This window comes from Halichoeres trimaculatus, unplaced genomic scaffold, assembly GCF_033239565.1.
Source record: "Halichoeres trimaculatus isolate MK-OKI-2021-1 unplaced genomic scaffold, fHalTri1.1 fHalTri1_scaffold_4, whole genome shotgun sequence".
Classification (NCBI taxonomy): Eukaryota; Metazoa; Chordata; class Actinopteri; order Labriformes; family Labridae; genus Halichoeres; species Halichoeres trimaculatus.
Genome location: NW_027437182.1, coordinates 36,334,215 through 36,360,549, shown reverse-complemented (window position 1 = coordinate 36,360,549; position 26,335 = coordinate 36,334,215). Strand labels below are relative to the sequence as shown.

Genomic DNA, 26,335 nt, shown 5'->3' with positions numbered 1-26,335 from the left:
CTGAGGTTAACACACTTGTTGCAATCACTGGTCCTTCATTTCACTGCCATCTGCTTCAATCAAAAGAAATGAAGCATGGAGGACCAGCTATTTAACTTTATGGTGTGACTGAAAGTGCTTTACCTTCCCTTTAAATGTTTCATTTACTGAAACCTTCAATTACCGAGCTCAAAGCATTCCCTGATTTTTAAACCTTTAAAATGAGAGCAGGCACAAATTGTTTTCGGCTGCTTACCTTCAGAGATTCCAGCTGCACAACCTGACATTTCTGAAGAAGCTCCACAAACAGGTAGATAAGTAAAGCCTGAATAAAAAAAGATTAGAAAGGAAGGTGTTAACAGAACAGCTGTTGACTCATGGCATTCATTATTCAGTGTATGACAGAAGAAGCACGCCCACACACTCAGATCCAAGTACTCACATAAGGATTAATTGGAGTGAAAAGTGTGAATAGAAATGATCAGTTTAAAGTCTTACTTAAGTTGTTTTTCAACCAGAAGTTCCAGGAACTTTTAGTTCCTGGGAAAACATTACTAGGAACAACCATAGAGTGCATATAGAGCGGACAGCGTGGCTCCGCCATTTACCAATGTACGGGTTTGAAGCCAAAATATCCCCGTCACAAGCGCCATGTGCCATCAGAAACTGAATTTGAATTAAAAAATTGAATTTGAAAAAGCATGGTGTGAAATGGAATTTAATGTTTTGAAATTGAATCTATTTTTTTAATTGAATTATTTTTTTAATTGAATTTGAACTTGTATTTTGCCTATGAAAATTCAACTCTTTTCATACTTTGTTTCAACTTTTTTTTATACTTTAAATTCAAAAACACAGAATTAAATTTCAATTCACAAAAAGCAGATTCAGTTTTTTTTTTATTCTGTGACAAGAGTCGGGCTCCTGGGTATTTTTCTTTAGGATTATAGAACACACACATACACTCTCACACACACACACACACACACACACTGTGCAATTGCACAAATGGGCACTCCTTACCACCACAGAATTTAAGTATATTTCAAAACTTTAAAAGTTTGATGTGTTGGATAAATTAATATTATCTCCTTTGTAAATTGCTTCCTACCTGTCAATCCGCTCGTGACTGATTAGATGGTGATTTTACTTTATGTTCATGCTTTAAACTGAAGTTGAACAACAGCAAGCAGCTGCCGCTGCAAAGAAGTCTGCTTTGCAGCTCCTTTAAATGGCAAGCGCGATTGTCAGTCACGTGACGAGCGGCCAAGGCGGCTAAAATATTTAGCCACTTCGGCCGCTGTCTGCTTTCATGGGCGTACTTGCCGCTTCTGCTTCTTTTGCCTCTTTTGGTGTGAACGCACAGTAACAAGCCTGTACAGCGAGATGTATCCTTCTCAAATGTATTCAGATCATCATCAAACTTATCTGATGAAGCCATTATGATACATATATATGTGTACATAAACCTAATCCAGGATGGCTTCCCCAGGACTTCCTCTGAGTTTGAATAGTTGATGTAAACACTCCACTTCATTTTACAGGGTCACCTTCTGAACTGGAAACCGGGTGCTAACAGAGACACACTCACACTATCAGGCTCAAAGAAGACCATTGATTAGGAGGTACTACACCAAGACCATCTCAGCTGGGGGTCATCTTATTGTAGATGGAGGGAGGAGGAAATAAAAACACAACACAGGTTCCACCAATCAGGTCCTGTCCCCAAAGTTCCTGGACCTGTGGAAAGGACTAACCACCAGGCAGGGCTATTTCAAGGGGCAGATCAATTGGCCCAGAACCAAATTCAGTCTGTAATTCCTGCAGTTAAAAAGCACATACACTGAACACATGGTCTGCGGTTGTAAGATTGATTCGATTTACCACCAATTTCTCTGAAAGCTTTTTGGTGATGGCTTATGACAGAGAAATAAACATTCAATTCATGGGGATGCCAACTGCACACTCCCTGAATACCCCATGAAAACTTGTGACATCTGTGGCATTATGCTGTCTGATAAAACTACACGTTTCAGCCCATGTCCACTAGGGTACCTGAGATACTGCATATAATTTTTTATATGTTTAAGCATGTCATCCACATGAAACCATAGTTTCACGTTACTAAAACAATGTTTTTTGAAAACTGGCCAAAGTGAAGATTTTTGAAAACTCTGGTTTCATGGTTTTGTGTAGACACTGGGAAACTGAGTTTCTGGTTTTCAAACATTACAGCTGAATGACTGGGGCTCATCCTGATTGGCTGGCACGGCTTTTACATGTAAAAAAAACAGCCCATTATGGGTTTGGCATGGTTTGAGCCGCACTAATTGGCAGATTTTCCCCGTACGTGTGGATGAAAGTATTTCTAAAAACCAACGAGAGGGGGATACTCATTTTTGAAAATATCCAGTTACATGTGTACAAGGCCATAGAGTGGCTTTTTGTTTTGGCCAACCTAAGGCACACATGCGCAATGATCATTCTGTGTAATCAGCACCTTGATACGTCATGCCTGTGAGGTGGATCTCCACAAAGGAGAAGTGCTCACTGACTCAGATTTAGACACAGAAGTGAACAACATTTAAAAAAAACAGACCAGAAAAGCACCTTAAGTTAAGACCTTTGATACCTCTGTTAGGAAAAGTGTCACTTTCCTGAGAACAGATCCTTTAAATGTAATAAAATAATAAAAAGGTACTTCTCTGTTTTTACATCCTTCATGTAATTTATAGTAAAAAATGTGAGGATCTTAATCAGGCCTTAACTCCACATGATTACCTGATTCAGTCTAATTTAGTCAGATGGTTTTTGGATGGTGGTGTGGATAATTCTTTAAAACAACTAAAAAATCTTCCGACAGCTAAATGGTAAATGTTACAAATCACCAGCTTCTTGTAACTTTATCAATTTTGTTCCGTCTGAATTTGATGAAGTACTTAAACATGAAACACGGCATTGGTGATTCCCTTTACTTGGGTTTTTATGTCTCTCCTTCTCCAGAATCTTAATTTAACCAAACAGCTCAGGAATGGATAAGAATATCAATCCATGAAGACAACACGCCACTTACCTGGACAAAGAAGCCAACAAGGAAGGAGACAAGAAAAGGCACCAGTCCTGCATGAGCTATGGTTACAGGAAGACCTAAAGATCAAAATAAAAGAACCGGTTTTGAGTTTGATTTCCAACGCAGACACTCATAAGACAATGTCTTACATTTCATAAGCCCATCCACCGGCCTGTCTATCACTGTCACGGCTCGTAATTGTCTCTTGCAGACCCTCCTTTCCATTCTGGTTTCAACTTACCATAAAAGTTAATAGATGGTGCTGATTTCAATATGAGATTTAAGCGATTGAACAAGTATTAACTTGGAAGGGCTCCACCTTAATGGAACTACATGAAGACCCTGCTGAAAACAAAGCAGTTAAATCTAATGTCCCATGTAATTCCCACCTCTACAAAAATCTCTCTTGTGTTAACTACACTTCATAAACCACAGTAAAATTTGTTCTGCCTGTGAGAGTCAAAAGATGGACAGAGGCTTGATTACATTCTAAAATTAACTGATGTTATAAAGAGGAAGTCCAGTGGACAGAACAAATATGGCTGAACAAAGTAGAAGGAATCCTAAAATTCAGTAAAACAGATTATTCACAAATAAACTTGGCACAAAAAGTTAGAGAATACTGCTGGAAAGCCTGATTATTTCCCTTTTTAAATGGTGACATCCCTGCCCTCCACCATTTGTTCCAGTGTCAGCAACATGTGCACTGGAACTTGAGCATGTGAAAACACTATGCTGATTGCTGCGCTAGCTAGAGCAACATCTTTTGGAGGAGACAGTGTGAGGCAGCATCTCCCTCGCTGGGAAAAAGAGCTTATCATCACTGAAGGCAATCTCTATGCAGATAACAGTGGCAATCCTGTATCCCAGGGGGTGCTGGGAGTGCACAACGCACATGTAATGGCAGCTGAGCACCATTATTTATTGTTATTGTACCAAAAAATACATTCACAAAAAATTGAATAAATAATTCAAAGACTTTTTAATTGGGGTTAACAGTTTAAATATTTAAATGATGAATTTTTGTTACATAGTAATCACTCCTATTTAGGCCTGTCACAATAATCAATAAATCAATTAACTGAACGATAAATAAAAACGTCCTCGGTAAGTTTGCCAGCCTCGATAAACTGACACGTGCATGCGTGTTTGTCTTCCTCCTCCAAACCAAAAAGCAAAGAGGCTGAATGAGAAGATGGCTCACTACGTCTATCTTTCCTAACATCGGGGTGCATAGGTTCTATAGCGGATTTAGCAGATTTATAGCGGAGTGAGCATCTGTCAGAAATGCGATCTTTGAGTTGAAGACGGGGCTGCTCACGTGTACACACAGAGAGAGCTGAAGCGAGCGTCCTGAGGGGTAAGGAGAAAACACGCTAATATGAGTGATGACACGAAAGATACGGTTCTTAAGCCGCCTGCCACAGTCCCAGTGTGGGAATATTTTGTTTTTTTATCAGAATGAACAAAGTGTGAGCTCATGAAAACCAACGAGCTGATATGTCGCATTTGTTTGAAAATAGTGGCGACGAAGAAGAAGACGAAGAGGGAGGTGCAGCGGAGCCTTGTTCTTTGACAATCCGCTCTTACTGAGGCTTTTGGTCTGCAAAGTAAATAGAAATAAAAGCGCCAAATGGTGAGCGCTCAAAGACAGCTACATTGGCAAAGAAATGCAGCCCTTCGAAACGGTTGAAAGCCAGAAATGTTAAAAATGTTTGACAGACAGTACGGATTGACTGGGAAAAAGTACATGTTACAAACAATTCAGGAACTGTATAAACTCCCTTTTATTTAGGCTATAGTTTTTATTGTTTTGTTTTTTTTTGTTTTTTTTTGAAGTCTCGTTTTTTCTTTAGAGACAGGGTCTATGTTTTATTGTTTTTGATTAGTATCAATTATTTTCATTGACATGTATTTTTTTCTAAAAGAAAGTCCATTTCATTTTCTTTTTTTTTCTTTCTTGTTTGTTAAATTTATTATATTTTTGGTTTAATTTATTTTATTGAAAAGATCCTGACCATTAATCACAGGTAAATACTCTTAAGAAATTAAAGTTTCTTGCTTTTGATATGGTATACTCACTTTATTATCCCATTTATCATAATAACATCAATGAAAAAATGGAAAAAAATATAAATAACATTGACAATAATATCCTTTATCGGCAATAATATTTTGGAAAATTATCGTCTAGCAAAATTTGTTATCGTGACAGGCCTACTTCCATTCATCACTCGGCAACCATACTTGACTTTTAAATATTATTATTGTCATTATTACATCGTAACTTACTGTTATGCTCCCCACCATTTCTAATGTGAGAGATGATTAGGCCCATTATTGTACATTCTGTTTTCGTGTTGACAGCAGCTTACTTTATTAAACTTGATACCATATATGTGGCTAAAAAGACTACGCCTTCTCTTTTTTATGTTTCAGGCATTGGGGGTGCGTCAACTAAGTCCGAAGGTAAAAGAGGGCGTGGCCTGAAAAGTTTGGGAACTGCTGCTGTATCCCATGTGTTCTGTGACTATGTTAGCACTGAAACAACTGGCAGAAGCGTAGACTCTCCTCTGTCATGTCTCTGTTCCTGATTTATGTACAGCGCTCGTCTCGAAAGCTCCATCCTTTGATCACGTCATCACATAAATCTGTCACTCTTGCTCTCTAAGGAGGTGAGGCTGTTGAACGGTGAGATGCTTTGACATGTTTGTAATGTTTCCCCCATTGGTCTGTATGTGTCTGTGTCAGTAGCAAGGATTACAGACGGGGTTTGATTCATCTATTGGCTACGAAGCCACCCTGACTGTCAGCTTCGTAAGCAAAATAAAACCAAATTTTGCTCCATGCATCGGCTTCTACAACAAGCTGCAGGTTCAAAAGAGCGCTGGACCTTCAAGCCATGTTTGTAACTCAGTCAGTACAGACATGGCTCTCCATGATTTCCGTGGTCTTTTTTCACGATGGCGACACTCTTTTCTCCAAACTACCATGACACATCCTCAGTTGGTGCGTGAGTTGCCTCAACTTTTCCGACATTCAGCGTCCCACCATGTCTCAGTCATCTCACATGTCCTCATGTCTATACTGATCTCTCATCCAAAGAGAGCACTGCTGCCTCCTACAGTAGTTTACATGCCTTATCTTAAAAGACAAGCTCTACCAGACCCCGCCTCCCCCCAGTGAAAAAAAACAACAATGATGTCCACAGACATCAATGGCAGCCAGTGATTTAATTTTTAGATTTTTTTTTTTCAATCCAATTTTGGCCACTTTTATGTGTGTAGGGATGGGTACTGAATTAGGTTCTTTCATAGGTACCGACTGAATTCTGTCTATAGTACCGAGTACCAATTCACATAAATTCAAACGGTACCATATTTAGGTACCTAAATGCATCCTTGTGACTTTGAGGGGTTGGAATATTAGGCAAATTTCCGTGCTGGACATGAACTCAGCATTGCAAGGTTATATATCAAAGAATATGTTAAATTGAAAAATTTGAAATTTTGTTAAACAAAAAAATAGTTATCACCCCACAAACACACGGAAAAGTACCAGAATTGGTATTGTTGAGTACTGATACCGATTGCCAGGTACTAGCATCAGTACTGTATCATTTCAAATGTGAAAGGTATCCATCCTTATGTGTGTTACACTCATAAGTTTATTTTTTTCACTCAAATTAAATCCACTTTACTTTACTGCATGGGGTGATGTTTATTTCATCACATTTGCAAAAACTGCACCTGGATTTAGAAAACAGAAGCACTCACCAAGGATTCCAGTTCCCAGTATTGTTGCAATTGTCAAGAAATCTAGAAAGAAAAAAACAGAACTGTGTCAGATCAACCACACCCTCAAAAAGTCAGCTCAACTTTTGTACAGAGAAAGTGTAAGAGTTTTACATGTTTATGCTTAGACTTGAAAAAGATTTGAGGTCCAACAAAATCAGATCATAATTTGTTGAATTGAGTACACCTAGTTTTATTTATCAAAGTCACCAAGTTGTGATTTCACCACAGTTCTTGAAGTTTCTTCATGTCAGTGCAGAGATTCATGAGTCACAAGCAACAAATTTACACAAGAAGTATCAATTGGCACTTCGATTCCCAGGTAAAAGGCTCTTTAAAAAACAGGACTCAGGGGTATTGAGCGGTGGGAGAAACTCACATTGCCATTACCAGCAGCACAAAATCAAGTAGCCTTAGAAACAGCTGTGATATCTCTGCTGAACCAGTCCCACTCTACTGCTCCACCTCCTTTTTCAATTTTCTCTCAGGTTGAAGATGAAAAACATTTCTCAAAACGGCACAAATCATATCTAAGATCATTCATTCTAACACAGCCAGCATGTCCAACCTCCCTGTTATCATCCTGAGGCTAAAAGCCAACATTGCAGCAAAAGACCTTGACCACCCAACCTTTATATCCCTCTCTGAAGCGGCTCCCCCTCTGCTACAGATATCAACACACACCGAAATACCAAAAGGAATGATAGAGGAGGTTATCACCTGCCCAACACCCTCTGTACTCTACTCTCACCACAAACACCACCAGGAAACATTGGTGCAACTTTCAGATGATTAAAACATGTTTTAAAAGCTTGCTGAAAGTTAGATTAGATCAGAGATATAAAATATCTTTACACTTTTAAGGAGTTTCTCTGTGGTCTTGGAAAAAGTCTCCCTTCTAGATACATGCCCGATCACTATCCACATTTTAAAACGAGATTATCAGCACCATTATAGGCTATTTCGAAATGCTACTTCTTAGGTTCCTGATAGGGTTGAGCAGAACCAGATTAATTAATGGCAAGTCCATGTCTCCATGACAACACCACACCAGCTGACAAAGTTTCCCAGCGAGAAGAAAGATCTGTGTTTTTCTCTGCTAAAAACGAAACTGTATGTTTGCCCCTCCGCGCGTCGTCATGTAGCCTGCCGTCTTCCCCTGAAACAATGAGCTGCACTGCGCATGCGTGGAGGGGCAATCGTAAACAAAGTCTTTGTCAGTTCAGAGGTCATTACAGCCACACAGCGCTGTCTGGAGTGACACTACTGCAGCAGAGGACTAACCCAACCATGATGGAATATTGGTGAAAAACATGAGTTTTTGGACGATTAATGCAATTTTAAGAACAGCGCTGTCTATGCCCCGATGGATCCCATTATACGGACGTCTGCTGCACGATTTTGGATCTAAATATCTCCTGAAGCACTGCTTGGATCAGGAAAACCTTCTGGGTGAGTATTTTGTTCTACTTCATTCTAAAAACAATTTAAAAGCTGTATAAACAGAACTTATCCTTTAACTCAGAGATGACATTAGTCCCACTTCCCTGTTCCAATGTAAATTGAACGCACCATAAACGCACATCCCTAGTTTCTAGAGTAGTCAGATCACAGTAAGAGTCCACGTTTCCAACATGGCAGCTATCATTTTTGTCTCTTTTAACACTCCATCAGAAACTCACGGCTGATGTTGATTAAACTTTGTCCATGTTTTTACAGTTCAGGTAAAACTAGAGAAATGAAGAATAATGTATTACCATTAGGAACTTTAAAAGGCATAGAGCTTAGTTAATATTAAAATGCCATCTCAGGTCAGCGGTGCATCACGTCCTCTGAGAAAAGAAAATCTTGTTATGAATTTTACTTTGATCTGGACACTGTTTACGCCTCATAACTCCACCAAGTCCATTCATTCACTCCGTGCGGCAGCTGGGAAACCATTTACTGGGGTGACTATAAACACCATCAAGCGATCTCTCTATCACCATGTTGATGGTTGACGGGGCCGGTCACTTTTCTGTCGCATTCAGATCCATCACTTGTTCTCCACAGACCTCCTATCATCACTAGAAATAAGCTGCCATTTTAAATCAGCCCCATCATTTTTCATGATTCTCTGTTCAATCCTCGTCCGTGCTCTTCAGCCAGCTCTCTGAGGATGACTCAGGGTGAGGACACGTGGCGTCAGCAATTAAAAACACCAGCATAAACTTGCAAACACTGTCTGTGTTCTCACTGCTGTATGTAGTTAAATGATTCAATGTGTTGTGAGTCAGACAGAGAGAAGTCAGACAGTGGTTTCAGCACACACACTACAATATGACAGTCACAAGAAACGACTGGACCCCTTACAAATCATAAAAAGCAGAACGAAGAAGTGTGGGGAATCTCAAATTTAACTTAAATAGCAAAATGAGAAAGATCTCATTTGTTCATCCAGTCTGATCAAAATTTTAAGAGCAGTTAAAAAATTGCAAGAATTTACAGTTTGCACTGTTGGATCTAAAAGCAGATTTTCAAACATTCCTCTCCTTCCATCCCCAAATGTTCTCAGAGTGATTCAGATCAGGGGAACATCGGGATGAACCAAAGAGTGAACTTGTTCCTTTCAAAGAAGTCCTTTCTCAGGTGCCCATTGTGACCTGCAGAGTTGTCCTGTTGAAAAACCCAGACATTCCCACACAGACCAGGGCCCTCAGTCATGAAGGAGGCCCCCTGCAACATCTCCACAGAGCCAGCCGCCGTTTGACGCCCCTGACCAACCTGAAGCTCCATTGTTCCATTGAAGGAAAAAGCCCCAGATCATGATGGCGCCCCCTCCACTGTGCCGCCTTGAAAACATCTCCAGTGGGATCTCCTCGTCATGTCAGTAACGTTGAAGCCATCAGGACGTCAAGGTTAATTTTTTTCTCCTCAGAGATAGGGATGGGTACCTTTCCCATTTGAAATGATACGGTACTGACGGTATTTTTTTGTGTTTATGTCTTAAAAATATATTAATTTGTTTATTGATAAAAGGTTTTTTTTTCCAATTTAACACATTTATTTTTCAATATATAACCCTGAAATGCTGTGTTTATGTCCATCATGGAAAATCACCTACTCTTCCACTCCCTCACAGTCACAAGGATGTGTTTAGGTACCTAAACATGGTACCTTTTGGTTTTACATGAAGCGGTACCCGGTACTTTTGACAGAATTCGGTCGGTACCTATAAAAGTACCTGATTCGGTACCCATCCCTACTCAGAGAATCCAACTATCTTCACCTTTTAGTGTTCCCTTGTTTGCTACTCTCTGAAAAAGACCAAATGGCAAGTTTGTGGCGTTGAAAGAGACGAGGCCTTTGAAGACGCTTTTAGTTCTTAAAGCTCTTCTCTCTCAGATGGCGTCTGATGGTTACTTGGCTGCAGTCTGCTCCAGTAGTGGCCTTAAACTAGGTCCAGGATCAACCTGCGTCTTCACAGACAGCCAATCAGTTTCTCCAGCTCAGTGCTGGTGACTTTTTTGGGGGTCAACCACTGGACTCTTGTTCCACAACCCTCAGGATCTTTGAATAAATTTAAGATGGCCATCTTACTGCGTCCAACCTCAGCAGAGACGGTGTGATGTGAGAGGCTTTAGCCGTGTTTCCACCAAGCAGTTTGGGTCGGTTCAGTACGGTTTGGGACGGTTTGGTACAGTGAAGCCTGATCCCGATTGCGTTTCCACAGCAAACTGTGCCCTCTCGTGGTAGGCGGCGTGTAAGCCGGATGCCGGAAGCTGCAGCTGTTAAACAATAGCGTGACGCCATAGCAGCTTACCCCGCTATTAAATCCAACAAAGAAGAAAAACGTGATACAGTAAACAAAGAGCATAGATGGAAGACATGCAGCATTTCATCCTCTCTGTGATTGTCATGTAGCTCTCTGTTACAAAGTGCAATCAAGCTTCGTTTCAGAGAAGTCTGTGAGCCACCAGGAGAAATACAGCCGCTGTCGGGGTAAGTGACGATTCTTTTGACCAATCAACAGTCTGCAGTGAGTTGCTCCACCTTTCGAGAGCGGATCCGTTCAGTCTGGCACCCATACTGTAGGGTCCCAAAAAAGTGGGACGGCTTGTCTTGGTTTTTGAGGATCTGTCATACGTCAGTGGAAACGCCGCAAAATCTGCGCTGTACCGATACGAACCAAACAGGTCTGCTTGGTGCCTGGCTTTTGTTTTTGCAGCTCAACAATCTGACCATGTTTGTGTTTACATGCTTTAAGATCCAACAGTGCAAAATGGAAATATGTGCAATTTTTCAACCAGTCATAATATTTTGTTCAGGTGTGTAAAATTGCTCTTTTGGGATGAAAGACTTCTGTGCTGTGATTTCAGAGGAAAAATAAAGGAAAGACACAGAAAGATGAGTCTTATCTTACTATAATAAAGCAGGAAAATTAAAGACCGACGTGAAGGCCTGCTGCTGGCTCTGTGCTGTGCATCAGACTGACCCACAGCATTAATATAGGGATAGACTGATTAAATGATTGGACCAATTCATGACACTTTGACACAAGCGGCAGAGTTAAATGTCTGCACTCACCTGGATTAAAAGGAAACTAATCAAATGAGGTGTGCAGACAGCCTTGTCAGTGTTGCTGCTGTGGGACAACAATAATCCCTGAATATTCACATTTTGCTATCCTGCACAAGAGGATATCACATCTAAAACTGTATCTGGCAACAGTTTCATACAGATTCTGAGATGATGTATACACAAAGTACATTAACTGGCTCGTGAGAAAAGCAGTAGTCCCATTCTGAAATCTTTGCCATAATCAATGTTGTTGTTTTTGTTTTAAATCCATCCAAAACATTTTTCTGTCTGAGAACCCTTTACAAGCACAGGCTGCTTTATCAGGCTCACCTGTTCACCTGCTCAGTAGCACAAATAACTAACTCAGTGTTTCTCAATTCTGGTCCTGGGCCCCCCTCCCCTGCATGTTTTAGATATTACCTGAATCCAACACACCTGATTCAAATGATCAGCTCGTCATCAAGCTCTGCTCGAGCCTGATAACGAGCCATTCATTTGAATCAGGTGTGCTGGAGTGGGGTAACATCTAAAACATGCAGGGCAGGGGGGCCGCAGGACCGGAATTGAGAAACACTAACCTAACTCAAGCTGCAGCGTTAACCCTACTTTTCATAGCAGTCACACAGGAAACATAACTCATGCAAAGCAGTTTAAAGGTAGATTAAAGATAAGTCACTACATCACGGTTCATCCACACTGTGTTCCAAATTATTATAAAATTATCTTTTTCTTGAAAACCAGGTAAGGCTGATGTTCAGACAGACACAAGTGTTCCACATTATTATGCAAGTCCTATTAAACTTAGACAAAAGTGACCTAAGAAAAGAGGAACAGAGTCAAACTGTCAAGATTCAGATGAGACGTTTCTAAAAGACCCTTAGCTAACAGTCACAACTTTTTAAGCTGTGGGGCTTGGTGTCGTACCCTGGGGCCTGTACTACGAAGCTGGATTAAGTCATCCAGGATAACTCTACGACAACTCGCTGAACTTCACCTGATCTCTGTCATCCAGATCTGCTGTACCACGAGGCTTGTTATCAACTCGATAAATGAATCCGGCTGGGATCTGTGCGCGCACACATAAAATAGGCGTGGTTAGCGGCCCCAGAGCATTTTCCACAATGGAGAAGAGAGCAGCCTACTTTACAGCGGAGGAGCAGCAAATAATCCTGTAAAAATACGAGGAGTACCACAGTATTATCCAGGCCAGGAGCAACACGACGGCGGCTGCAAGAAGCCGGTGGGATTGCTGGCAAAAAATTGTCCGACTCTGTGAATGTGTAAATTTCCAAAATGCTGATATTAATAGACCTATCTCATCATGTGACGACACGGGCAGTTAGGTCCTTATTCATTCATGTTGTCAGTCAGAGTGTGTGTGATGAGCATCATATCGGACCTCATAATTAGAAAGAGTCCACTTTCCTACAAACCCCAAGGAAAACGCTCATTATAGGCAATTTGTAATGCAGATGCAATAGCAGTGGAGAAAAAAGGACGTGGGAGCAAATAAAAAATAAATCTAAAAACATCCTCCAAAGTGGTCAGTATGAAAGATTCCATGTGCACACATTTCTACTTTTCCCTGACAATGTCTCAGTTATGATGATCAGTAAGATATTGTTTGTTCACAGACCATAAGAAAAAATGTTGGTCCGAAAAGACAGGGGGTGGTCCCGCGCGGAGGACTTCACTCTGACTGAGCAAATTGGTGACTGAGCGGCCTTTTATGCCCGCCCAATAGAACCAGTTGGTCAGCGGGCGGTCTGTCACACCCTGTGAGCTCTTATCCTGGAACTTAACCTGCTCCGGACCAGGTTTGGCGTTCAGCATCACTTACCAGGGCAACATGTCTGGATAAAAAGAGATCCACATTCGTAGTACTGAAAACCCGAAACTTATCCAGGAAGTTATCTCTCCAAGAGCTAATCCAGCTTTACAGTACAGGCCCCTGGTCTACTCGATATAGGTTACTGAGAGGAGGGGCAAAGGTTCAAAAGGCAAAGACAGGACTCACCAAAGAAAAACACAATATGAAGAACAAATGGGTTATACACTATACACAAGTTATCCCAAAGACATGATGGTGATGGGGCAGCTGGTTGGATTTCCAGGGGCTATGCTACTCCATCTCAACTGTAACATCAACAAGGCTGTGGTGGTGTGATGTTCTAGGCTGCCTTTGTCTCTGATGATGAACCTGTTGGTCCTTCCTGGGTTCAGGGTGGTGTAAAAGTAAACTCTGGAGTTACTGACCCATTCTTAAAACTCATTTCCTTCCAGGGTGGAAAAGACGATCAGCTAAAGGGAAGAAGATATTGCAATGCAACACAACATGCCTTAACTTATTCCCAGAACTGGTTAGTGTCTCAGAGCTTTAAAGACCATCCCCTCATGAACAAATTTATCTGCTGTAGTCAGTGACAAAGAAAAGATAACTCACAGTGATGGAAAGACCAAAATCTCTTAGGAGCAGCTTAGAGAGGTGCAGACTTTAAATATTAACATCTCAAAGACATTACTCTTTTTCTTTGTCGACAACTTTAAGAAAAACTGTTGTTTTTGTTTAAGTTTGAATACAAATGAAGAAATAAATATTACAGTCAACAACGTGTAATCATATACCTAGTTTTAACCAGATAAAGACTAAAATAGAATAGAATAGAAAAACTGTCACGAGTGACAGAAATAAGTCTTTAACAGGCTCATTTGAAGAAGTATGTTCACTCTCTGACAGTTTTTAAAATATTCAGGAAAACGCAAATTGTCTTATAATTTGGAACACAGTGTTATTGTTAAACAGATGAACACTTTCGCTAACTTTCTTACGTAAATAACGCCTTCGGGAAGATTTGAACCTTATCTATTTATTTATATATTTTTTAACGTTTCCTCCATGTCTGTCCTCGCGAGCGTTGAAACGTCACCCCGGTTCACGTCCTCCCCCAACCCTCCACGTTACCTTCAATGGCACCCTGCCTCTTAAACAAGCTTTAAGCACACATCTGGTCTGAGAACAGGGAGCTAATTCAAGTCCAAACTGTGCTGCGACACATTAAACGTTAATTTCAGACCGGGTTCGTGTGGCCTGTCGCGGTTTTTGACACCAAACGATGTGTTGTGTGTCGGGTACTCACAGCACTGCAGGTAAATAAACCGCAACTTCCAGTGTCTATCCTGGTTTTTCCGCGTGATTTTGATGGACAGAGTGCTGAGACTGTTGTCGGGGACGGGACATGGGCTTATGTGGTTTCTTATCTCCTCCGCATCGGTCGCCATCATTTTTATCACTCTAGATTTTCCCCCACAGCTCCCATCTCCTGCCCGCCCCTCTTTCTCTCTGGTGCAGCGGGAACGCGCACGGTGCTCCGGACGCTGCACGCTCCCGATGATGCTTTCTCTGTGTTGGCTGGAAACATGCTGCACGGTGAGGGCAGGAAGCGGGAAAGGAGCTGAAACTCATATGGTGTGAATAAGCTATGGCTCATCCCAAAACACAGAGTTTATTAGTTTGACCTCCTTTTTAACAACGACGTTACCTTACATTTCTGCCCAAACATTGTTTCTCCTGAATAATTAAGATGGGTAATTAACTTTACCAACTTAGTGCACAGCTTCATAGTACACTGTAAAAGTGCAGGAATATCAGTGTTATTTCAAGTATTTTCATGTGTATTTCCCAAACAAGAAAGTTCGTTTTAAAAGACGGTTAATCTTGATTCAGGGAGTCAAAATTCATATCAGCTCCAAAGTGTTGACTTCAAAAAACCAAGGTCTGTTTACATTTCTGTGACTTCTGTTGGGAAGCTGGCATAATGATTTGGCCTTTTTTGATTTGCCTTTTGTTGATTGCTGGTTGATTTCTAAGTTTCCTTATGTTTCAATCTTCTGGTGCTTTTTGTGATTATTCTCTCGTGCTATCTGTTTTTGACTCTAGTTCTTGTTCCTTGTTCTGGTTTGGTTCTTGTCTTGTATAGTTCTTTTTTCTTTTTTTTCTTTATTTTCAGTGTTTCTGTGTTTCAGGCCTTGTACACCCATAGCCAGGTATTTTCAAAACTGTACCCCACCCCACCCGATTTTTAAAAAATACTTTTGTCCACACGCACCAAGCAAATCCGCAAATCAGCACAATTTGAAGCATGCCAAACCCAAATTCATCAGCGTTTTAAGATGCAACACCGGTGCAATCAGAATAGGCTCTCGTCATTGGCCGGAGTTTTCAGAAAACATAGTTTTTAGTGATGTAAAACTGTGGATTCATGTGGATGACAGGACCTAACATATCAAAATGTGGCTTCCCAAATTCCCAGCTACATGAGGACATGGTCTTTGTTTTATCTTGTCCCTGGCTGTGTCTCAATTCAGGGGCTGCAGCCTCTGTAGGCTGTAGCCTTTGGCAGACCCAGCCCTTGTAGCCTGCGTAGACTGCAAAGGCCAAACTGAATTGAGACAGTCTGGTTTCCTGTTAGTCACCTTCGACGTCACACAGCACTGCCCTCACCTGTCAGGCTTACATTACTTTCAAACTCACGTAAACCAAAACCCTCACATTTCAAACAGGATGATTTTTACCTTTTTTTTGCGTCATTATTGTAAATATTATTATTATTATTATTATTATTATTTTTATTATTATTATTATTATTATTATTATCATTTTCTTAATTAAAAGAGTATAGAACCACCATTTACATGAGAGTAAGGCAACAACGTACATTTTCATCATCTGAACAAGTGCTGGGGGGATGATAGATAAAAAAAAGTATAAAATCCAAGCCATATGATTTAATGTCTTTTTTGAATTCCCTGTTAATGGATAAAAAAAACACCAAGTAAGCTTTTTTTTCCCTAGATAATTTGCATTTATCAACATATTTTTATATAATAATGAGAAGATTTGTAAAGAACTGTTTTTATATTTAGTATATTACTTGAAAAGAGCCCAAACATTTTTTTACACAGTAAAACAAAATATTATTTAATGTTTTAGAAACACAATCACAAAGTTGTTTCCAGAAATCCTTCACATCTGGACAAAACAGGACTCCTTTTGGACCGAATCCATCTTCCGTGGCACCCAAAAAGGAGGCTGGATTCGTCTGCTGCATTTGGAGGAGCCCTTGAAATGGGACAGCCTTCGACCCACCGCTGTGATGTAATCAGTCTTGAAATTCAGCCTTCATAGGCTGCAGGCCCTGAATTGGGACACAGCTCCTGTCTTTAGTTTTTCTGTGCTGGGTTTAGTTCCTCTTGTATTTCCTCCTGTGTGATTGTCCCCCATGTGTTTTACCTGTGTCTCCTTTCACACCTGTATTGATTCTCCATGAGAAATTTCCCTGGATCAGTAGAACACACTGGCATATTGCAGATCTCACAAGTTTTTTGCATCCTGACTACTACATACTGAATTTTGGCCAAAATAGTAGGCACTGCTAGAGTGGTAGGTGGTTTGGAAAACAGCCAAACACTATAGCCACATGGACAATCAAACACATGTGTGAAACGAGACACAGGTGAAACACATGAGGGGTAATCACACAGGAGGGGGGGGAAAAAGAACCTACTCATGACAAGAACCAAACCAAATCCACAAGGAACAAGAACTAAAGACATAAACACAGAAACACTAGAATCATCAAGAATCAATACAGAAAGCAAGAAGGCTGAAACATAAGGAAAAACCCAGAAATCAACAAAAGGCAAGTCAAAGACCAAATCATCACAGTTCATCTGCTATGAACTATTAAAGATACAGCTTTCTGATAAGACGTTCAATGAAAAATAACAATCTGCCTTTATATGTAACTTGTGTAAATGAACCGGTAACTTATAAGAAGGTTTCTTGTTGGATTCCCTGGCTGTAGCCTTTCTGTGTGGAGTTTGCACGCTCTTCTCTTCAGCTTCCTCCCACGGTCCAAAAACACGCTCATCTGGTTGCTTCATCAAATAACAAATCCAAGTTTCTTCCTTTGTTTCAGGGCAAAGAATTGAAAGTATATCATAAACATCTTTACATATAATAAACTATCCTTCTAAAAAACATTTATGACCAGCTTAAGATTTCCAAAGAAAAATAATTTCAAGAGTATGTGCTTTAAATCTGGTGATAGTGATTGTACAAAGGCACAAAACATTGAATCACACGTGTCAGGAACTAAAAAAAATCTAAAGAAAATATAATACAGTTAAAGATCAAATCAACAAATGAGAGATCTACAAATGATTTGTTTGTTTGTTTGTTTGTGACAAATCCACAAAATGACCTGAACTGTTTTAATACTGTGTTTTATTAATTTATTTAACTAGATCTTGTTTTAACTTAACCTTTCTATTGTGTCTCATATATGTTTTTATGTATTCTTTTCTTTTGTATCTTAGTGTAGTTCCACTTTCATGGACAATAAAGACATATTCTATTCTATTCTATTCTATTCTATTCTATTCTATTCTATTCTATTCTATTCTATTTATCTTATTTTATTATTATTTTTTTTTAAACTATTCCTTAAAAAAAAAAAAAAAAAAAAAAAAACTAAGTTAGGATATCCCCTGCCTTCTGCAGCCTTCAGCATGTTTTCATGAACTCCCCCCTCAGGGTACAGCTCTGATGCTTCCATTAGCAATTAGGTAGCGTTCACAGCTGCATCACTGACCCCTGGACTCCAGATGAAAACAGACTCTCCTCTCTGCTCAGTTAGTGGCTACCGCTGTCCATCTCTACATGCTAGCCCGTGATAGACTAATCTGTCCATGTCGGGGTCTGTAACTTACAGCTCTGGGGCCTCATACGGCTTTCTGACCTCTCTACAGTACCATGGACAACAAAACACTGCTTATTTTGCTTTACCCTTCCTTTTTAAACCTGTGTGCACTACAACAAAGAAGGGAAACAGAGACACTGAAACATTCTTTATTGTAATAAAAATTTAACAAGACTTGAACAGTTTGGGGAATAAGAAACATGCCAAAAAATCTTTTAAAAGCTACAGAAGTTAAAAGGGTCATGCATACAGAAACATCATAAACCATTAAAGGACTTATTTAATGCTGAGTGTTCAATCTGGAAGGAAAAATCAGCTTTTCCTTAAGAAATATAGTTTCACATGTTATCAAACCTTTTTTGTGTGAGGGCAGTTTTCTGTTAGCATGAAAGGTTTGAGGAATTCACCTCAAAATGGAACAACACAGAACATTCACAAGTTCACAATTTTGTGCAAATTTTTACAAAAACAACAGTTTTCAGTTTTTCCTATTAGAAAACGATCTAACTTTGCATATAAGGTCAGCCTAATTGTGCCATGCCATTGTTCTGAAAGGTCATCAGTTCAAAACCCTGATCTGCAAATCCCCCCAATGGACCAAGAGTGTTTTGGTGACAGCCTCTGATGTATAAAACAAAAGCTCTTTATTCTCAAAGCCCAAAAGTCACAGAAATAAACAAAGAAACAGGGTGTTTAAAAAAAAAAAATAAAAAGGAAAAAGAAAAAAAAATAGGGAAAGAAGAAAGTTTAAGAAAATACTCTGTTGTATTAAGCCGGGCTCACTGGCTCTGTCCATGGTGCTGAATCAACAGGAGCATGTATTCACACAGTGATGTTCCTTTACACATCTGAGACTTTCAATATACAAACATAATGGAACAAAAAAGTAAAATAATAATAATAATAATAATAATAATAATAATAAAACTAAATTATCTTCTTTTGGTGTCTTGTCCTCATGATAGGCCAGTTTCAGCATGACCTAGAGCCTTTTGTACTTTGGCCAACTCGACTACACTTGCTACTATCAGGGTTTTGGATTCAAGGGCTGTCAGAACAATGGGCAGTCCCTCACCAAACCATCTAAAAATCTAAATAAATACTGTACATAGTAAACAGCACATGGTCTAGCTACGTCAGGTAGATGTTTACCTGTGAGTTGAGACCTCTTTAGAGGTAGGGTGGAGGCCCTACTTGTGCAATGATGCATTTTGTACTGCAAATCGTGATCCTATGTTTTACTGACATGATAAAGATAAATAGACCAGATTCCTAAGTGGGTATCTTCTTGTGACGTCACACTGGAGCTAATGGGCTGTCTTTTTTTTGTGGGTTAGAATATAGTCTTATGTACTTCTGGATTTTTACTATCCACTATCTTTGCAGCTGTATGTCATCCGAGGAGTGATCATATCATATGACCACACAACCTGTAACACGGCAGCAAAAGATGGTCTGAGCTTGCTGCTCTGAGCATGAAGTCAGGAGAAGATGACCTCTGTGAGGTGTATGCTTCCTCCAGTTATTAATGGGGTTGTTTCAAAAGAGTGGGAGAAAGATTCTGAATGAGGGCCAAAAGTTTTGATCATTAATAAAAACAACCAACCAACCAAACAAACAAACCTAAACCAAAACTCAAAGTTTTGAGCTTGAACATTGAAAAAGTACATCATTTAATTCAAAATGAAAATAAGTATGCAAAACTGTTTTTTAAGTTACATATAATTTAATTCTGTTTAATAATTTTTTTTTTCAATTTTTACTGTCTTTTTAACTTTAACATTTGAGGTTTTGTTTTATTCAGTTGCAGATTTTACATTTCAGCTTCAGATCCAGATTTTCAACAGTATTTCATTCTTTTTTCATCAATTTTTTTTTCTTTTTTTTTTCAATTTTTTTCTTCTTTTTTTTTGCATTCAGATTTTTTATTCACTTTCAAGTTGTATTTTTTGAGAGGCAACTGTGAGGGGTGTGGAATCATGAATGACAGCAGAACCTTCTTTAATCATGTCACCTTCAGGAAACGTAGGTACTGCAAGAAATATGACTCTTCACTTTATAGTTAACTTTGTATGCCCTGTGTATTACCAGCTTTGGCAAATTACACACCTAGAAATGCTTTTTCCTGTGTCCCCATTATTCCAAAAATTACCTATCAACATAAAATTTAGGATTATTTCCTAGTGTATTCCCTGAAACAGGATATTTCTTACCTGCGAGCAGATGTGGTGCATTCATTGTGATATGTGGGAGTGGGAAATATAAAGTCTCCACAGTCAGGCACATTTTATTGCTCTAATTCTGTCATTGGTGCCAAGAAAAGTCAAAACCATCTTGCTACATAGAAGTTTGCCACTGGTGTCCATTTTTTCTCTGCCAATCTGTGAATATGTTGAATAGAAAGTGAAGAGTCATAGTTCTCACTGTACCTACGTTCCCTAAAGGCAACATGATTTCCTCATGATCCCACAGCTCTCCCACGCCCCCCACACCAGATCAGGGCCAAAAGTCTAAAACTGAACCAAAAAAAAAAAAAAATACAATCTGGAGGTAAATAAGAAATCTGGATGCATTAAAAAGTTTGAAGCTGTAAAAATTTGGATCTGAAGATGAAAAAATGAGACCTCAAATGTTAAAATATTTATAAAAGTGATCAAAACTTTTGGCCTTGACTTTGCACCACATGGAGGAAAATGGGTTAAAGCAGGGAAACCACTTCAAACCTTTATGTACAAGAGTTTAAGAACAGAGATTCTGCAGAGATGTTTTGACATGCAAATAGCTGAACAGATGCAAAAGATTCATGCTGTGAGGTAAACTTTTCATACAACAAATCAGGTCAACGGTAATCAAAATGACTTCTTCACACGTTAGAAGTCTGTAAAACCAAATAACATCTTCATTATGTTTTTGTGTCAGTGTGCAGCAAAGGGTTTGGATAACATGCTGGTTGCAACTATTTCTGTCAAATAAGGATTTTGGGGGATGATGATTTGAAATCAGGCATATTTATAGCTTATTGTGCTGAATGGCTTTTTGATCTTACACTGGTCTGCTTGGTTTAATTGCCAGACTTATTCTTGCCCTTTGCAAACATTTACAGTTTTAAAGCACCTAGCTGATATTTGACATAATTTAAAGCACCAAAGAGCTTTAAGTTACTCCATTTTCTGCAATGTAACTCAACTAGTTTGACTCCTTTTTGAAGCTAAACCTTTGGCAACTTAAGTTGTTTGAGCTTTGTAAGCTGTGCAATCACAGTGAACGTGAAGTTTATTCCTGGGACTTTGAAAACAGGACTTTTTTGTGGTCTAGAGTCACCATGAAATCTGAGTCCAGGTGAGCTCATCATAAAGGCTGAGTTCATTGTGTTCTGTATCATGATAATCTTTCTGCTGGTTTTTGCTTTTCAATTGCCATTAAATTCAGTTTCTGTACTGTGAACACACCTCAGTGCTCAAGTGCTCAGTGTTCTTTTTTTTACTCATTGAGGCTGTGCAAGGTGCTTGGAAACTGTACGCATATTACCAACAGGGTGATCAAACTCTACAGCCTCAAACTGAGATTAATAAATATCAAATATCACACACAGTCCTGAACAAACTCTTAAGACAGGGGAAGCAGTCACAAAGAATTGGATCACTCACTGGTGGATTGTAAGTATAGACTGTATAAAACATGGACGTAGTCTCGCAGACATCACCCTTCTGTTTCTGAAATGGAAACTTAAGCACATCGGCTATAGCAGCCACATTGGTAGTAGCAGGGGCCTATCCTACAGCCATAGGGCACCTGTGCCTCAGCTGTGCCTCTTATTGGGGGAGCTCGCAATTTTAATTTTTGCCATCCAAGCCTCAAGCTTGGATGGCAAAACACACCAAACTGCTTTCTTGGTTGGTTGAAGTATAATAAACTGTGCTCTTTGGTTAAAAAAAAAGAAAAAAAAAAAAAAGAAAAAAAAAAGTGCACTGTATGTGCTTTTTCTTTCTTTTGGCCCCTGCAACTTTTAAAAGTCTGTGCATGCCTCTGAAAATGGTATGATGTTTTGAGTTTTTATCACACAAACTAATAAGAAACCAAGCTAAGAGTGAACTAAGACTGAAATAAAATAGTCAAAACAATAAGAATAAAAAAATAAAAATAAAAACCTACAAAAAATATGAACTATAAAAACCTAGAGGAAATCCCACTAGAGATGTTTTTGTGGTGGCACAGTGGTGGGGGGGCCATCATGATCTGGGGCTTTTTCCTTCAATGGAACAATGGCTCTGTGGTTGGCTCTGTGGAGATGTTGCAGGGGGCCTCCTGCATCACTTAGGGTCCTGGTTTGTGTGGTAATGACTGGGTTTCTGGACTTCTTCCAGAGGAACAAGCTCACTCTTTGGGACCATCCTGCGTGTGTATTTACAGAAATGGACATCAGTTATAGACAGTGCAGTTTTCTATTATTTCCCCACTCTGTTTTTGTCTTTTGCTTTAAGATTTTGTTCAGGAGTGTGTGACAACACAGCCTTTACTTACACTTCTATCAGTGTTGAGGTTGGAGTTCCTTAATAAAGTACAGTACCTGGTCAAGCTCTGACCCCCCTGCAGTGGGTTAGAGGAGCTTCCTTCGTGTGGTCTCCAAACAAAGAGGCCAAGCTTTTATTACAACCACCTCATACAATCCTTACTTCCTTTTTTCCCTCTCACCAGATCTGAACACAACGTATGTAACTGGCTCATCAAATAGAGTTGGGAAACTGATCGTATTTAGTGCGTAAACAAAGATTTAGAGCTTTATTAGGTCTTTTTTTTTTTGGTTTGCCATTTCATATTTGAATTACAGCATCTGTTGCTGATAAAAGGCACATGATATCGAGCAGTGAACATTAGTATTTCTGTCCCCTGACTAGTTTGTTTCAGTAAACCAGAGCTGCAAATTGGACAACAAAATACACGTCCTTAATTTCCTTTACAAAATGTAGCGTATCAAATCTTTGCAGCAAATTGAGATGAAGTAATAAAAATATTACAATAATAATAATAATAATAATAATAATAATAATGGTAAGAATAAGGTGCTTCATAATGTGTGTATCTGGAAACGCTAGACTAAACCAATTATCTGGGCGACTTAAGAAGCAGAGATTGCTTTTAGTATCTTCACGGAAGCTCAATCACGTCAACGAACATTTCAAAAGTTGTGTAACTACAAAATTCCAACTCACTAAAAATTTCTAAGCTGCAAAACTTGAACCCATCCCATCTTTTTGTTAAGCTTAAAAAAGTCTATTACCTTCTACAAATAAATTTGGTATGAAACTTTTTTTTTTTTTACATCATAAAAAATGTTCTACTGAAGTCTTTTTACACAAACACTGTTCTATTACACTTCATGCCTAACTACAAAAAACCTGAATCCCTGTTCCAGTTTTTCTGTACATGTTGAATGATTTCCTTTTCAACTCCTGGAGCTGCTATTTTGAGAGTTTGCAGCTTTGGTTGGACTGAGTGATTCTGCTACAGCCTGAGAACCGTAAAACCAACGTGCACTATTTCTTCTCCTCTCACATTACAATGCACTGAAAGCCATTCCATCATATTAATGAGTTATTAAACAGTTCCAAATAAAACAATTTATTGCTCAGTTCTCTTTTCAGGCCCACGTCCCCAGCCGTTTCCCCTGAAATCTCTTGTCATGAACGGCGTAATCTGCTGCACATAGAGCGAGATCACTGCACAGCGGCATTCATAAGGGAAAGAGAGAGTAAGAAGAATAAAGACAGTGAGGAAGCTGAGAGATAACACAGGCTGTCGCCACTTTAAATATTAAGAGTTTGCAGAGTGTTGCAGAGTCATTGAGCAAACCGGAGAGAGCGGCAAGTGGAAATAGAGTGCAATTGTCAAACACTGCATAATGCTTGTAAATGCATCCCTCTGGAATGGCTGTGTTTTGTGATGCCAATCTGCAGTTTAATTTCACTTGTTTATGCTAAAGCATCTGAGTGTTTTTATCTAATCTACTCTCTGAGACTGTCATGAATGTTAAACAGGACTGGATTTCCAAGCAGCATTTGGCTGTGTTCATGCACCAGCTGATCCAGACAGAAGAACTTTTTGTCTCTCAGTCTTTGGAAAACAAATACAGCAGCTATGACTGATGTGAACAGCTGTGATTTTCTGTCTTTCTCCTTATTGTGTTTGTTTATAGAGGGATTATTTGTTTTGTTTATCAAAATCGACGGATGCGTATGCAACTTGAGTGCAGAAGTATGGTGGTTTGCCAACAGACGTGGTGGAGTTAACCACCAAAAAACAAATTCTTTTTTTTCTTAACATAAGATCACTTTGACGGATGGTAAAAAGCTCCCAGGTTTGCGAAATAGCAGTAAGTGGAAATCAACAAGTGGACAGATAATGGGTGGACAGACATTTTTAGTGGAGAAATCCAGCATGTACCCAGAGAGAAATTTAAACACACAACTATCTGTTTTTGTTAATCATAATTCATAGCTTCAATTGGTATTTCCTCTCTAAATTGAGTCTATGTTTGGTCATAACCTCGGCCTCAAACCAATTTTTTCATTATATAAGCAAAGTAAAATATGGATTTTCAGTATCAGCAGTTAATGTTGCTTGTTTGTAGTCAAACCTGGTTAACTGAGGTTGGGTAAAGACGGCACATTTAATTTCACACCCGCAGATGCGGGTCGCTGTCGCTGGTGTTTCAGTGTAAAGTGTGACCCTGTTAACCAGTGACTCTTGGGGCTCTAACTTGGTAGACCAGGCACAAGCGCAGGCGCACCTGCCCTGCGCCGGCCTTCGCCGCGCGGACAGGGCATGACCAGCGCACTTTGCAAGTTTCCTGCAGTGCCAAGAGAGGCGCAGTCAAGGCGCAGAGAGGCACAGATGGCAGAGAGGGAGGAGAAAAGCCATGAGTGGGTTTAACACAGCCGAGCGCTTTCACCAATCAAATGAGCGCCTCTCCTCGCCTTTAAATGCGCTGCGGCCAAGGCGCAGCGTCTGATTGGTCTGAGTGAAAGTGTGCTGGAAAGACCCAGCAGCTGAGACGGTTAGAGCCGCTGTCCCTGCAGCAGGAGAATGGACAGCAGGGCGCATCGGAGGACATGAAGCACGTCACCGTGTGGGTCAGCTCCCGGGACAGATGTAATCTGTTCCTTTGTCATTAATAGGAGTACAAAATGAAGAGACAGTTACACAGCTGGCTTATCCATTCAGAATACTTTTGATCCACCTGCACTCCTGGTTTGTCATCGCCAAATAGCAGAACTTTTGGTGATATACTGTATACTCTCCCTGTGTCTCCGCCTCATCCTCCTTACAATAATGTGCTCCATCTTTTTAAATTACGTTAAAAATAAAGACTAAAACAGAGAAATATGTGAAATCACGGGTAAATCCTGAGTGACATACATTTATTTTGTCTCTTTTTTCTTCATCTTTTCTCTCCCTCTTTTCTTTGGATTAAATGAAATGGGAGAAGCCAGATATATACTCAGTATCAGATGTTAAGGCTGTTTATTGTTTAATTGTAAGATGTGCATCAAACTTCCAGCTGCCATCAGGTTAACTTTCCATTATGACAAATGGCTTTAATCTGACATCAGATGCAACGGGAAAATTAATATAGATATAAATGTATATGCTGGTTCAGACAGTTACATTAAATAGTGATTGCTGTGATTGTTTACTGCATTAAAATGTGGCGGACACTCTGGAAACCTGCCTCTGAGGCTTTATTGACATGTGAGCACATGTGCGCCTGTCACCAAATTAAAGCTGCGGAGGGTGGGCTCTGCTTTGCACCGAGGATAGACCAGGTTGGAGCTGGCGAGCTTTCAGCGCACTTTCTGCACTGTTTTTGGCATGAAATTGTCACTGTGCCAACATGAATCTGCTGACACCTCCCCCTGGCACGCCGTCACACCCATCTCTGCACAGATGGTCTGCCAAATTGTCAAATTGGCAGTGCACGGCGGTGCGCTGCATGAAATTAACACTGCGCGGGGTGCGCCAGGCTTGCGCCCCCTGCACTGCCCCACGAAATTAGAGCCCTTGGCCGTTAATCACTGAAACCTTTGGCTGAGAGCCACTAGTAAGCATGGTCGCTAATAACTCCAAAACACTGGTTGCTCTGTGACCGTCCTAACTTGATAGACATTACCTCT

The 26,335-nt window shown here is 39.8% G+C and overlaps 1 protein-coding gene across 1 annotated transcript in view; it reads right to left on the bottom strand.

The window, feature by feature from the left end:
- The window catches only part of LOC141788590 (uncharacterized), a 110,833-nt gene extending 96,064 nt beyond the window's left edge, over nt 1–14,769 (bottom strand). The window contains exons 1-4 of the mRNA XM_074667480.1: nt 14,541–14,769; nt 6,826–6,867; nt 3,053–3,126; nt 236–304 (exon numbers count right to left, since the gene is read on the bottom strand). Of these exons, the coding sequence (XP_074523581.1) occupies nt 236–304; nt 3,053–3,126; nt 6,826–6,867; nt 14,541–14,685 (330 nt within the window). The 5' untranslated portion in view covers nt 14,686–14,769. The remainder of the gene's footprint in view (nt 1–235; nt 305–3,052; nt 3,127–6,825; nt 6,868–14,540) is intronic.
- Nucleotides 14,770–26,335: the final 11,566 nt, after the last annotated feature.